Source organism: Macaca thibetana, chromosome 12 (genome assembly GCF_024542745.1).
Source record: "Macaca thibetana thibetana isolate TM-01 chromosome 12, ASM2454274v1, whole genome shotgun sequence".
Taxonomy (NCBI): Eukaryota; Metazoa; Chordata; class Mammalia; order Primates; family Cercopithecidae; genus Macaca; species Macaca thibetana.
Window position 1 is genome coordinate 1,965,485 of NC_065589.1, and position 14,042 is coordinate 1,979,526.

At 57.3% G+C, this 14,042-nt stretch overlaps 1 protein-coding gene across 1 annotated transcript; it reads left to right on the top strand.

Annotated features, from left to right (window-relative positions):
- The first annotated feature begins 40 nt into the window (after positions 1–40).
- On the top strand, positions 41–6,380 carry LOC126932020 (E3 ubiquitin-protein ligase ARIH2-like). The gene is made up of 6 exons (XM_050750471.1): positions 41–62; positions 344–423; positions 513–627; positions 3,298–3,395; positions 3,801–3,968; positions 4,181–6,380. Exons 1-6 carry the CDS (start codon positions 41–43, stop codon positions 4,742–4,744), a joined length of 1,047 nt encoding a protein of 348 aa, XP_050606428.1. The 3' UTR covers positions 4,745–6,380.
- Positions 6,381–14,042: the final 7,662 nt, after the last annotated feature.

A 14,042-nucleotide genomic window follows, 5' to 3' on the forward strand; every position in this document is an offset into this window, starting at 1 on the left:
CCTGAGGGGTGGGCTCCAGCCACTGCACCCTCCTGCCCCCATGGCTGGCCTTGGGGCTGCAGGTGGGGAGACAGTCCCCCATGCATTGCAGAGCACATGGAGGCAAGAAACAACGCCACTCCCCCAAACCGAAAATTCCTCATCTGGAGACAGACAGGCAGGAGGAGCCTGGGAACGCCTGGCCCTGACCTTGGCTTCTGCCTGAGGGTGGGACTCCCCACTGCACTGGCCTGGAGGCGGCACTGCCTGGGGGACCCTCCCCTCCCTGGTGCCTGCAGCTCACCAAGCGTCCGCTTCAGTTATCAGGGTCGATGTCCACCCCAACTTTGCCCCATTTCCCTAGCTGGAAGGCCACTGGGAGCATTGCCCTGCATCAGAGATGGGGTGCACCCCCTGGGGGCCCCCTTCCTGGCAGCCCTTGGGGTGGGGTGGCCCAGGCAGCTCCCCCAGTGGGCGGGACAGGGGTGGGTAGGGGTGGGGCTAGAGCCTGAGCTGCTGGCTGCTCCTGCCAGCTGTGGAGAGTGCAAGGCCAGACCGTAGCCCCAGGGCCCCCAAGCCAGCTCCCCATGAGCCACAGCGCCCCTGAGCCCCCGCTCAAGTTCGTGCAGGGCAAAGATGAGATAACTGGTGAGTCCGGGCAGACACGGTGGTGGGGTGGGGTGGGGCGGGGGGGACTACTGGATTTAATTAGAGGCTTGCGTTTGGACTGGAAAGGTGATGTAAAAGGAGTTCCTCCCCGTCACCCCCCAAGTTCCTAAACTTGAAAACAAGCTGCTGGGGTCTGAGAGAACCTGGCTTACAGCCAGCTTCCTGGCGGCTTCCACACTGGGCAGACACAGGACTGAGGAAGGAGCCTGGGATCCCCAGAACCTGGGTTTCCCAGAACCCCAGACACCCGGGACCACGGCGACTGGAGTTGGGGGACCAGGAAAGGGTAGTGAGAGGTGAGGTCAGTGGCGGGTGGTGGCTGCAGGGGGTGGAGGGAGGGGAGGGCTGCAGGGGGTGGAGGGAGGGGAGGGCTGCAGGGGTTGGAGGGAGGGGAGGGCTGCAGGGGGTGGAGGGAGGGGAGGGCTGCAGGGAGTGGAGGGAGGGGAGGGCTGCAGGCGGTGGAGGGAGGGGAGGGCTGCAGGGGGTGGAGGGAGGGGAGCGCTGCAGGGGGTGGAGGGAGGGGAGGGCTGCAGGGAGTGGAGGGAGGGGAGGGCTGCAGGGGGTGGAGGGAGGGGAGGGCTGCAGCAGGAGTGTAGGGGAGGGCTGCAGGGGGGGAGGGAGGGGAGGGCTGCAGGGGGTGGAGGGAGGGGAGGGCTGCAGGGAGTGGAGGGAGGGGAGGGCTGCAGGGAGTGGAGGGAGGGGAGGGCTGCAGGGAGTGGAGGGAGGGGAGGGCTGGGCTGCAGGGGGGCTGCAGGAGGGAGGGGAGGGCTGCAGGGAGTGTAGGGGAGGGCTGCAGGGGGGGAGGGAGGGGAGGGCTGCAGGGGGTGGAGGGAGGGGAGGGCTGCAGGGGGTGAAGGGGAGGGCTGCAGGGGGGGGAGGGAGGGGAGGGCTGAGAGCTCCTGCTGGGAGGGTGTGGATGTTGATCCTAGGAACTGGGTCATTCTTGTCATACTCGGCCAGAGAGCTGAGAAGCCAGGGGGGAGACAGCACTCAGAACACAAAACATCACTCCAAACAGCCTTCTCGGCGAGCCTGGCAGCTGAGAACGCCGCCGGCTGTAACCTGAAGTCTGTTTTATCTCCTGACCCGGGAGTCTGGCTACAATACTCAGACGAGTTTTCCACACCATGGGGAGCACTCCGTGGTCAGCGCTTGCCAGCTCCTCGGAACCTTACCAGTGGCAGTGAAATGAGCGATGCAGAAGGCACTCCTTCTCATCACCTCTCCTTTCCATAGCGCCTCTGACCTCCCCTGCTCTTTCAGGCACAGGAGGCTGAGCCTCCAGGGTTCACAGACTGTTCACTGGAATAACGTCCCTTTCCTCCAGATTCCTTTTCAGAGAACTTTGGTTCACAAGGGTCTTCCCTGGGCAAGGCCAGAGCAGGTGGGGACCTTGGGGGGACCTTGGGGAGGTGGGGAGGAGCCCCCAGGGTATGATACCCCTCCCCGCAGGGTCTGGGAAAAGTGGGGGTGAATAAATCCAACGTGACTCCAGAGCTCCAGGCTGGAGCAAAGGGGCCGAGGAAGGGCCCCACTTCCAAGATGGGAGGACCCAAAGCCAGAAGCCTGGGCTGTGTTAGCCACACGTGGCTCGGTGCTGGACGCAGGGCCAGGAAGAGCAGCAGGCCCCCTAGGACCACCAGGGATCCCCACAAGCCAGGCCCTCCAGGGTCCCAGCTGCCGGGCATGGGCTCAGCTTCCCCACCCTGTCTCTGTAGTCAAACAGGCTGGGGGGGAAAGCAAGCCTTCCCAGGCCCAGCAGAGCCAGGGATGAACCCACAGCCTCCAGGTGCCCCTCCTCCCTCTGCGCTGGGCTCATCTCGAGTGGAAGTCCCCAGAGGCTCTGCATAGGAGCCTGAGGAGGGGTCACCCTCCATTGTGCACACATGCTGGACTTCTCCTCGTGCTCCCTGGAGCCTGGTCCTGCACACAGGACTCTGTCCTTGGCTGCTTCTAGACCACTTTCTCAGGGACCCCCATTAAATCTGAGGCACTAATGACAACAGGGGCAGGCGCTGCTCAAACCCAAAGGTCAGACTCAGTGTGTAGGAAGCTGAGCCCTCTCCCTGCCTCCTCCACTGGCTCCTGTGCTGAAGATCTCTGTGATGGAGGTGGCACCATCCTTCCCTCTCCATCCCACGCTGTGGAGCGGCTCTCCCTGGGCTCACGGCCCCACTGTGTCCTTGACAGCCAACACCTGAGACTGCCCCCTGAAGGGCTGCTGAGGTCCCCATCCCTGCCCTGTCCTGCTGCCACACCCAATCCTGGCCTTGCTGCCCTCCCCGCAATCCAGTGACCAGCCAGGGAGGCCAGGAGAAGGGGTGGCCATGGCAGATGAGGCCTGAGGGGTGGGGCAGGGTGGGTGGGGGCTGAAAAGGCACAGGCACCTGCTCTAGTGCCAGGAGCAGCCCAGAGAGGAACCCCACAGAGATGCCCTACCCTGCAAAGGGCCCTGGCTTCTCTGTGTGCACCGGGGACAAGGCTGTGTGCTCAGGCCAAGAGGAGAGTGGTGGAGGGAGAGGAGGACCCTGGATGAGGAGGCTGAGGGACTGTGCTGTCCCCCGACAGCCCTGGCAGAGAACAGTGTGGACTGGGGGTGCCAGAGTCCTGCCGCACTGTGCCCTTGACAAGGACCCTTGGCCCATACAGGGGACGAGTATGACGGTGTGGACAGGGTGGAGATGAGCTGTGGGCACGCAGTGGACCCAGAGAACCTGAAGCTCTGGTGTCTCCAGCTGATAAAACAGGTAGGGGCTCGGCCACAGCCATGCCATGTGGAGTCCTCCCTGCCATATGAGGGGGCCGGAGAGCCCCTAGATTTGACCTATCTGGAGGGAGGCAGGCTCCCAGCTCCTTTGGGAGAATCCAGTTAACGGCTTCCTTGGGCTGAAAAGCAGCACCCCGGGTCCTCATCAGGAGGCTGCAGCCCCACGTGTGGGATGCGGTGTGCACGTTGGGCTCCATGACAGGCCTGGTTTGGGGCGCAGAGCACACTCAGGACCCCTCAGGGGGGCAGGTGGATGTGGGGGCCTGAGGGGCGGTGTCCCAGGGGAGTCTGCGCAGGGCCTGGCGGGCTGGCGGTGGGGACTGCAGCCACACCAGTGCTTTTGGTGTGAGGCGCACTCTGGGCCCTCCCCACTCTGTCTTTTCAGGGCAAGTACACACTCCACTGCCCCGCGGAAGTCAAGGGGAAGAAGTGTGGGGCCCAGTGGCTCTACCCGGAGGTACGCCGCTGCACCCAGCTGAGCGACTCTGAGCAGCAGGAGTTCGAGCAAGGACTTGCCCAGGCTGCAATGAGACGCTACTGCAACCTGAAAGTGGTGAGAGTCCTCAGGTCCTGTGGCCCTGCCCTACAGTGCGGGAGGTCTGAGCCCTGCCATGCTGGTCCCCAGAAAGGCACCTCAGTACCCCGCAGTCCTTCACTGCCCTGCGGTCCTTCCCTCCCACAGCTGGGCCCTCACTGTGTCCCCGCGGGGAGGTGGCGGGGGAGGCTGGGCTCCTTCCACCTGCTCTGAGAGGCCCCTCCCCACAGTGCCCAGGCTGCAGGAGCCTCGTGGAGCGGAAGGATCCAGCCGAGCTTCGGGTGCATTGCACAGTCTGTTGCACCATACGGGGTGTGCCCTACGACTTCTGCTGGCAGTGCATGCAGGCCTGGAAAGGGCCTATGTTGTCTTCGAACCGCTGTGGCAATGAGGACTGCAGGGACCCGATCCTGCACATCCTCGCCACCTGTGCCACCAAGGACCTCCCAGACAGCTCGATCCAAGGCTGCCCTTCCATCCGGGCCTGCCCTGAGTGCGGGCTGCTCATCGAGCACAAGGAGCGCTGCAAGTACGTGACGTGCTCCCGGTGCGACACGAAGTTCTGCTTCGCCTGCCTGGAGACGGCTCAGGCCTGCGAGGCTGCCAAGCCAGCCAGCTGGTTTAAGCGGTGCGCCAAGCCCCTGGCCCCACGGCAAAGCCACGTTCCTGTGTGGAGCCCGTACCAACAGAGATTGCTGTTGCAAGGCCAGCCTCTTGAGTTGGAAGCCTTTCGACCGAGAGCTGTTTTTGCCCAGCAGCCGGCAGCGAACGAGGGGAGATGTTTGATTTTATGAATAGCATAAAGCAGGCTCTACTCGGTGCTCCCACCTCCGCCTTTCCTGCCTCAGCCTGAAACGTCCTTCCCCTGCCTTGTGTCACCAGCCCTTTCAGAAACAGAGCTGCTGTGAGGAGTTCCTTGATCTGTGATTGACACCCAACCACATGACCATGGAGACACCATTCTTGAGTCAGGGGTCCGGGGCCTGCAAAGAAGGTGGTACATTCAAGGGTATCTGAGGGAACAAGGGAGGAGCCAAGTCATTGGCTGAGAGAGATGGGAAACGAAAGAACACCAGATTCACAGCCTCAAATCACTGACTGGATAGATGGATGCATGGACAGATGAGTGAACGGGTGTGTGGATGGGTACTATGGTGGAAAGATGGGTGGTTGGGTGGAAAGATGAATGAATTGACAGATGAATGGATGCATGGATGGACAGGTAGATAGATATATTGATAGATGAGTGAATAGGTGGGTGGGTGGGTGGATGGATGGATGGATGGATGGATGGATGGATGGATGGATGGGGGATAGATGTATAGATGGGAAAAGGGATACATAGACATATGCAGATATAAAAGATAGAAAGCTAAACAGCAAAAAAGATGGAAAGGAAGAAAGGACTGCCTCCACAGACCCAGGTCTAGGTAAACACACCTACTGAAGCACAGAGCCACCTGTTCTGCTGAGACAGGCATGAACCCACCGGGGACAGTCACCCACATGAGGCTGGGGGTCCCTGCTCACTGATATTCTGGGCTCTTTGCTCCCTGGGGCTTCTTCAGTGAGATCCAGGCTGCCCTGGGGGTGCAGTGCTGGGCCTGGGAAGAAAGGGAATATCAACTTGGATGCAGACCAGGAGCAGAGCCCTAAGAGGAGAACTTTGGGACCAGGCCCCACTGTGCTCATGAGGGCAGGGTGGAATCTAGGTCCCTGCGCAGGCACCAGGGGCCTGGGCTTTGCCACCTCCAGCCTCCCTCAAGCTGTGTCCTGTACCCCTGCTTTGGAAGCTCCTCCTGGGTGCCTCCCAGCCCCAGCTGACCTCCGATCAAAAGTAATGACCTGTGCTTATGGGACTCTGGGCCAGGTCAAAGGTCACCGTGGAACATGGGTCACCTTGGGCCCTTCTGGCCCCAGCACAGGGCCTCACAGTTCTGATGCCCCCTGAGGGGGTGGGAGAGGCCTGTAGGGCCAAGCTGGACCCAGAGGAAACCGGAACCTGTCCATCGGCCTCAGCTTTAAAGAAAGGTCCCTGGTCCTCCTGGAGGGACCGAGCAAAGACAACATAGTGGGGTCCCCTGCTCTACCAATCCTAGGGGTACCCTGGCTTCTCCCGTTGCCTGTGTGTGGGTGTGAACCAGGCACAGGGCACCCAGTCCCACCGCCCCTGAGTTCGCCACCCTCAGGACCATGGCCTGGTCGTCGCCCAAAGCCACGTCATTCACTGGGACCTTGTGGCAGAACTGGGACCTGGAGACATGGCGCCTCCAGCCATTTCCTTCCCAAAGAACAGAGCCGGTCTGGAAACTTCCACCCAAAAGAGACAAGGGTCCCTCTGCTGCGGGTCCTGCTGCCCCGTCCAGAGGGAGTGAGTGAGGTGGTGGTGGTCCTGCCGCAGGCCGCACCCCGTCCTCTGGTGGGCCACAGCCCCTGCTATGGGGGAAGGAGGAGAGGAGAAAGCAGGGAGATGTCCCCGATTCGGTGGGCTAGGGGACACCCCAACCCCCAGTGAGACCTCCACCCGGCCAGCGTCCAGGCTCTCCACACCACTGCGAGAAGGAATCGGGGCGAGTCGGCAAATAGTGAAAGGCAGAGAGTTCCTGCGAAGGCCGAAGCTCCCACTGGAGAAAGGGAGTGTGGCGCCCTCTAGAGTCCGTCCCACGCAGGGGCGCTGGGGCCGGAGGAGAATCCACAGGATTCCTGGAAAAGGTGGAGATGTCTCCGAGCTGCACGGCCGCCCATTTTTGCACAGATCTGGGTGTTCTGGAGCCGTCGTGCGCGGTGGGGGTGTGATGCGTATGCTAATGAGCGCATCGTGAGGCCGCAGGAGACACCGGGGCACACCCAGAGCCCTGTGGGGTCCAGGCGGTCTCAGCCAGTGCGGCCACACCCTGGTGTGTGGGGTCCTGTCAGCCCCGGGCTCCTGCAGGGTTTCCTCTTCCTAGAGATGAGAAGGGGCTGCCTGGAATGTCCACTCCCCTCCAACCACCCTGCATTATTCCCGTCTCATGGTGCGTGGGCTTCTCCCTGGGGATGCCGGTGAGGCCACATTTTCCTGGACCAGCATCTGGTGGAGGGAGAGAAAGAAGAATCTCCCCCACCCCGAGGCTGCCCCTTCACACACACACCCTCCTCCCCGCCATAAAGCCCCTCCCACCCAGGCAAAGAGCTGACTCTTTCTGGAGCCCCGGGCTCCTCTTCCCTGCTGTGGAGTGGGGACAGGAGCCCTGGCACACGCCTGAGAGGCAGTCCTGTGTGTCTTCCAGAGGCCCCGATGGGGCTGCCAGATGCTGCCAGGCAAAGGACTGCTGAGCACACAGGGGAGCTGAGGGGGTGGGGCCAACCAGCTCCCCTCACAGGCGTTCTGCTTGAGGGCCTGGCCGTGCCTGGGTGTCACATGTCAGCCGCAGAAGCAGCAGCAGGGGGTGCGGCCCCAGGAAGGAGAGGGGCTTCTCCTCGGGTGGCAGCACCCAGCCCCTGGGTGCCGGAGGTGTGTCTGTTCCCCCAGGAGTGCCTGCAGCCTCTGCACAGATCCCTCCAGGAGGGAGGTCCCGGTGCTCAGGCAGGAGCTGTCAGTACCTGAGCCTGGGAGGAGCAGACACAGCCACCTCTCCGTGAAGTAACCAGGAGGCTGTTAGAGTTACTCCAGCTTAGAATTTCTGAAAATCTCGAAATTCTCAACAAAATCCACAAGGCTTGAAGCAAGGGCCACTGCATTTGACAGAAATGAGCACAATTTTCATATAAGATGTTGGAATATCCAGGTAATAATGCAGAAGTTTTGAAATACATTTTCTTACAGTTGAAGATACACTGTTAGAATTCACAAACAGACGTTGTAAGTTGTGTATAATCGTGAATTCACCTTCAGTCTCTCCTATGAGCTCCACAAGTACAGGAAACGTCAGGGGAAACATAATCAGGATAGATTTGCCTCTAAAACCACACTCAAACTTATGATCCAAAAAGTGATCTGTCTGAAGCGCAAACATTTGTGGGAATAGCCGCTCATCTGCTCTAGATGTGCTAAAATCTGCGACTCCAGGTGGCTCAGCAGAGCAGCTTCCCAGCTCGTCACAGCCTATGAGACACTCCCAACATCTCCGGAACGTTCCCTCAGCAGAAAGCGCCTTCTCCACATTAAAAGCTGCCAAAATGCCGGGCGCGGTGGCTCAGGCCTCTAATCCCCGCACTTTAGGAGGACGAGGCGGGCGAACCATGAGGTCAAGAGATCGGGACCATCCTGGCCAACATGGTGAAACCCTGTCTCTACTAAAAAAAAAAAAAAAAAAAAAAAAATACAAAAATTAGCTGGGCGTGGTGGCGCGTGCCTGTAGTCCCAGCTACTCGGGAGGCTGAGACAGGCAGAGGTTGCAGTGAGCCGAGATCATGCCACTGCACTCTAGCCTGAGCAACAAGAACAAAACTCCCGGAAAAAAAAAAAAAAAAAAAAAAAAAAAAAAAAAAAAAAAAAAAAAAAAAAAAAAAAAAACCTGCCAAAATGACTTGGAATCGTGCATCTGCCATGGACGACCTACATGGCTTTCAAGTAGACTGAAAGAAAAGCAAGTCGCTAAAAACAGGTTTCGCCGCCCTGCGGAAAGATGCGCAGAAAAGGGAGCCGGGACAGCGCAGGTTCAGCTGCGGCTCCTGGCCACTGTCTCCCGCCCTGTGGGGTCCCACGTAGCAGGGGCTGAGGGCGCGGTCTTCTGTTCCAGGGCCCTAAGGACCCCCGTCCTCCTCTGAACACGGCCCGCATTTTCCCCTGGGCCTGGGACTGCGGCGCGAGGCAGCCTGGCCGGGGGCTCTGTTCCCCCAGGGCGCCCGGGATCCCACACCCGCTCCGGGAACTGGTCAGGTACAGGCGCCTGGCGAACTGCAGCTCGGGGGTGGCCAGGTCCCGGCCGTGGCGGCGGGTGGCCGAGTCCAGGTCTGGCCGCAGCTGGTAGCCCAGGATGGGCGCCAGGTCGTGCTGCAGCGGCGCCCGCTGCGGGTCAAACTCCGCGCCCGGCCCCGCGGCCTCGCCATGCGGGAGGCAGGTGCGCGCCCACCGCGCCCCAGCGCCGCCACCTCCGGCCGCAGCCCCGCGGCCCCCAGCGCGCCCAGCCGCGCCCACAGAGTGAGGTTCAAGGTCGCACAGAGCGCCAGGTCCAGAGCGTTCTAGGCGCGCTCCCTGCGCTCCACGCGCGGCTCCAGCGGCTCCGGGCGAAGGCCGCGCGCCTGTGGGCGGGGAAGGCCACCAGGTCATCCAGGCCCCAGCACAGCGCGGCGCAGCAGCCCCGGGGACTCGTCCGGGTGCTCGGCGATGGCACCAGGGGGAAGCGCGGGGCCACCGCTTGCACCCCCACAAGGCGGTGGCGCGTTGTGGTTGAAGCCCAGGTCCGAGGCCATGAGGTTGCGGCCACAGTGGCTGTCGGGCCGCCGGGGGTGGTAGAAGGCGCGGGTGTGGGCCAGGAAGTGTCGCAGGCTCCGGGCCTGGACAAAGGGCGAGGCCGTCTTGTAGAAGGCGGACTCCAAGTCCCGGGCTGGGTCCCTCAGGATGGTGAAGGAGAAGATGTGGCAGGTCAGGATGTGTCGCGTGTGGGCAGGGAAGGGCCTGTGTGCCCACGAGGGCGGCTGGCTCTGGGGACGCTCCAATGGCTCCAAGGGCAGGAGTCGCCTTGAGCCCGACCCAGGCAGAGGTTCCATCGCCCTGGGCCTCTGGAGCTCTGGCCTGTCCATCCAGAGGCCCCGGAGGAGGTGAGCCCCACCCTTCTATCTGAACTCGGGGTCCCCCACGGACCACTTCCCAGAACCTTCGGGACAGGAATGGCCACCCCAGCGCTCTGCCGGCAGCCACCTCCCCTCCCTGCTCAGGGCACCAGGTTCTCCAGGAGAGAAGCGCAGGGCTCTCATTCTTGGAAGACAGAATGCTTTTCCACACCTGTGAGTTCTCCTGGGGTCCTGTGTGCAGGCGGCATCCATCTAGAGTGTGGGCCATGACCTTCTCCTCCCACACCCCAGTCTCGGGGCCCAGGACTCACCTGCATGGGCTGGAACCTCAGGTGCCTGCACATGATATTGAAATGAGGGTTCCTGCCCCTGGAGAAGCCCTCCACCACGCTGGCCTAGAAGCAGACCGGGTAGAAGAAATGGGCGGCTTGCTGGGAAGGCAGAGCAAAGGTGAGGTGGTGCTTCCACCTGAAGCGGAACAGAATGTTCACGATGGTGCTGCTGATGCTCTTGTGGACCTTCAGGAAGAACAGGTGGGTCCAGGGCTTGCAGCTGCCTGCCTGGGAGAACACCAGGGTGCTGGGCTGGCCTGGAGCCGGGGCTGCCACCCCAGGGGGGTGAGGGCTCAGGACTTGGCCCTCGTCCTCTTTAGATCCTCTCCACGTAGACCCTGTTTCTGGGGAGTTTTCCCATCAGCTGGGTCCGCCAAGGACTGTGACGCTGGGGTCTGTGTGGGGCGGTGGCGACTTCTGTGAGAAACACCGAGCTGCCCCAGGCGGCTCTGCCATCGGGCGCTCCTGTCGGACACAGGCACGGGGCTCCTGCTGCTCCCAGGCCTCAATGTCATCAGTCACGTGGGTGCCCCACGTTCCCGTGGGTGTGTACAGGCTTCTCACCGCGGCTTCAGTCTGCAGCTCCCTCCTAACACGCGGTATGGAGCATCTTTCCTATATTTTTGCCATCTGTGTATCCATTTTGGTCAGGTGTGTATTCAGATTTTTTTAACCCATTTTTTAATTGGGCTGTTTGTTTTCTGAGTTTTAAGAGTTCATTACTGAGTTCTGAGTGTTCTTCATGTATTTTGTTTGTTTTGTTGGGTTTTTTTTGTGTTTTTTTTGTTTTTGTTTTTGTTTTTTTTGAGACGGATTCTCGCTCTGTCGCCCAGGCTGGAGTGCGCTGGCGCCATCTCGGCTCACTGCAAGCTCTGCCTCCTGGGTTCACGCCATTCTCCTGCCTCAGCCTCCCCAGTAGCTGGGACTACAGGCGCCCGCCACCTCGCCCGGCTAATTTTTTGTATTTTTAGTAGAGACGGGGTTTCACTGTGTTAGCCAGGATAGTCTCGATCTCCTGACCTCGTGATCCGCCCGCCTCGGCCTCCCAAAGTGCTGGGATTACAGGCGTGAGCCACCACGCCCGGCTGTTTTGTTTGTTTTTGAGACAGGGTCTCACTCTGTCACCCAGGCTGGAGTGCAGTGGTGCCATTATGGCTCAGTGCAGCCTCAACCTCCTGAGCTTAAGCCTAAGCTTCTTAGCCTCCTGAGTACCTGGGACTGCAGGCACAGCCATCACAGCCAGCTAATTTTTCATTTTTTGTAGAGATGGTCTCACTATGTTGTGCAGGCTGGTCTCGAATTCCTGGGCTCAAGCGTTCCTCCCACCTCAACCTCCCAAAGTGCTGGGATTACTGGTGTGAGCCACTGCACCCAACCTTCTTTGTATAGTTTGGATGCCAGTTCTTGTCACTCATGTGTTTTGCAAAGATTTTCTCCCAATCTATGTCTTGTTTTTACATTCTTTTAGATGTTGTTTGTGGAGCAATTATCAATTTTAATAAAGTCCAGTTATGATGATTTTCTTTCACAGACTGTACTTCTGGTGTTAGATCACAAAACTCATCTCCAAATGCAAAGTTACCTAGATTTTCAACTATGTTTTCTGTTTTCTTCTAGGAGTTTTATAGTTTGGCATTTTTACATTTCCTCCTGTGTTCCATTTTGACTTATGATTTGTGAAGGGTTAAGATCAGTAACTAGATTCATCTTCCTTCCTCCTTCCTTTTTTTTGCCTGTGGACTTTTCATTGTGCCAGCACCATTTGTTGGAAAGACTATCTATTGTCTATTGGATTGTCTTTTTCCTTTGTGGAAGATCATTTGACAATATCTGGGAAGATCTATTTCTCTGCTCTCCGTTCCTTTCCACTGATCTGTATGTCTGTTCTTCCAACAGGACCCACTGCTGTGATTACTGTAACTTTGAGTCTTGAAGTCAGGTAGTGTTAGATTCTATTTTGTTCTTCTTCAATATTTCCTTGGATATTCTGAGTCTTTTGACTTTCTATATAAACTTAAAATCTGTTTGTTCAGATCTTCAAAGAAGTTTGCTGGGATTTTGATTGGAATTGCATTAAATCCACAGATCAAGCTGGGAAGAATTCACATCTTGACAACAGAGTCTTCCAGTCCACAAACATGGATTGACAGATTCTCCTCTCATCAGAACTTCTTTGACTTTCAAATCAGAATTCTGAAGTTTTCTACAACAGAACCCATACATATTTTGTTTGATTAATACCTAAATATTTCACTTTTTGGTGCCATTACAAATGGTAATTTGTATTTGAAGTTTGAAATTTTCTTGAGAAATTTCTATTTGACATAAAACCTTTGAATTTAATAAAGAATGGCAACAACTGGTTGGTACACACATTAATTCAAAATATTTTCACTAAGCACCAAATAGAACAGTTCCCAATAATCTTTTCACTGAGAACACATTTGAAAGAATGCCTAAAACTTAATCTGTTTATTTAAGTTTTTAATCAAAAAATCTAAAGCTGCCCGAGTTTCTAATTACCATGTGATGATCAGGTTAACAACCTTGAGGTCATCTCATATGAGCTTTTTAAGAGCTTGTTTAACCTGTGTATTCTCACTGAGGGGATGTGTTGGCCTCAGGCTGTTAATCACAGGTCCATGTGCCAGATACCGCACATGCACGGACACACACAGACACACACACACACACAGAGTAATAAGCATTGTGTATCAGCGATAAAGAAGATAAGGTCCCTGTATATTTAAGAGGAATAATGTCTACCTGTCATAGGTGTGCAATTAGTGAGGGGCACAGAGACAGACACACAGCACCAACCCACGAGGGAGAGCCAGCAAGAGCAGCAGAAGAGAGAAGCCCTGTGCCCAGGGATGCAGCAGAAAGTGCGCGGCAAGGCTTCTGGGACCAGGCAGCATCCAGGTCAGACCAGGAACTGGAGTGGATGTCAGCACGTGTCGGGTAGGGCCTTCAAGGCTCAGGAAGACAAAAACAGCCCAGTGTGGAGCTACCTCACACACCAGCCAATTCTCAGGCCGACAGCCTCTGCTCTTTCACTCAGGTCAGTTTCAAAGGTGCAGGGATATTGGCCATAGGTAGTGAGTATCTGGGGCCGGTGGCACTGATGGTAAAGGAATTTACCAAAGCAGTTGTAGGTAAAGAAAGGCAGATTTATTAGAGAAAGTATGAAACTATGTTGTAAGAAAGCAATGGGCAGATCAGCAAGAGAGGGGCTGACTACAAGGAGACAAAGGCTTGCTGGGATTTTATAGGATGGTGCTTATGCTGTGTGCTGGAGAGGGCTTTGTGCAGTGCTGCTAATGCCAAGGTTGTGGTGAGCTAACTTGCATTTTTCTATCAGCTGAGGGTCTGGTGATAAGTTGAGTGCAGGAAGATGATGAGTTATTTGTGCAGGAAGGCTGTGTGTCCTGTGTCATGAAGAAAGGCAGGTTTACAGCTTATCTGCCTTCTCTTTTTGCTTTCCCCCCACTCCTTTTCCCTAATTAGGACTCGGTAGTATTGGCAGATGGCTGCTGAAGGTAAGTTGAGGAGCCCTGAGGGGTGCTGGCTGGTTTTTTTCTGCTGGACGCTGCTGTCCTCCAGCTCCTGCTGCCAATGCCTCAGCTTTGTCAAGTGCTTCTGGGCCAGTGAGCCTTTCCGCTGTAACTCATTCCTTAATTCCGAGACATCTTGCATTGTTATTCAAGTATTCACATCAGGAAATGAGTCAACGTGATGAACTCTTTGACAACTTGCTCTGTTTTTTTTTTTTTTTTTTAATCAGATAATTTAACAGTCTTTTTTTCTAGGAAAAAACGTTCTGTCTTACAACGGCCAGAAACTTCTGGATACACTCATCAACACCAGTTGGCATTTCTTCCTGATCAGTGCCATCGACAATCCTGACTCACCAGACAAGCAAAGCAGGCCTCAAACGGTGACTCCAACTCATCCACCAAAGTGCTGGTAGAAGGCCTCAGAGTGCCTGGAGCTCCCTGAGGGAGCACAGCCTGGCCCAGGAACCCCGGTGTGGGTGGCGGGGGCC

What these genes read in the sequence shown, in the direction of transcription:
- LOC126932020 (XM_050750471.1), top strand. Translation starts at nt 41, where the DNA reads ATGGCTGGCCTTGGGGCTGCAG. An exon ending in GTCTCCAGCTGATAAAACAG is followed by an intron (nt 3,396 to 3,800) that starts GTAGGGGCTCGG and finishes CTGTCTTTTCAG; the next exon opens with GGCAAGTACACACTCCACTG. An exon ending in GCTACTGCAACCTGAAAGTG is followed by an intron (nt 3,969 to 4,180) that starts GTGAGAGTCCTC and finishes CCCTCCCCACAG; the next exon opens with TGCCCAGGCTGCAGGAGCCT.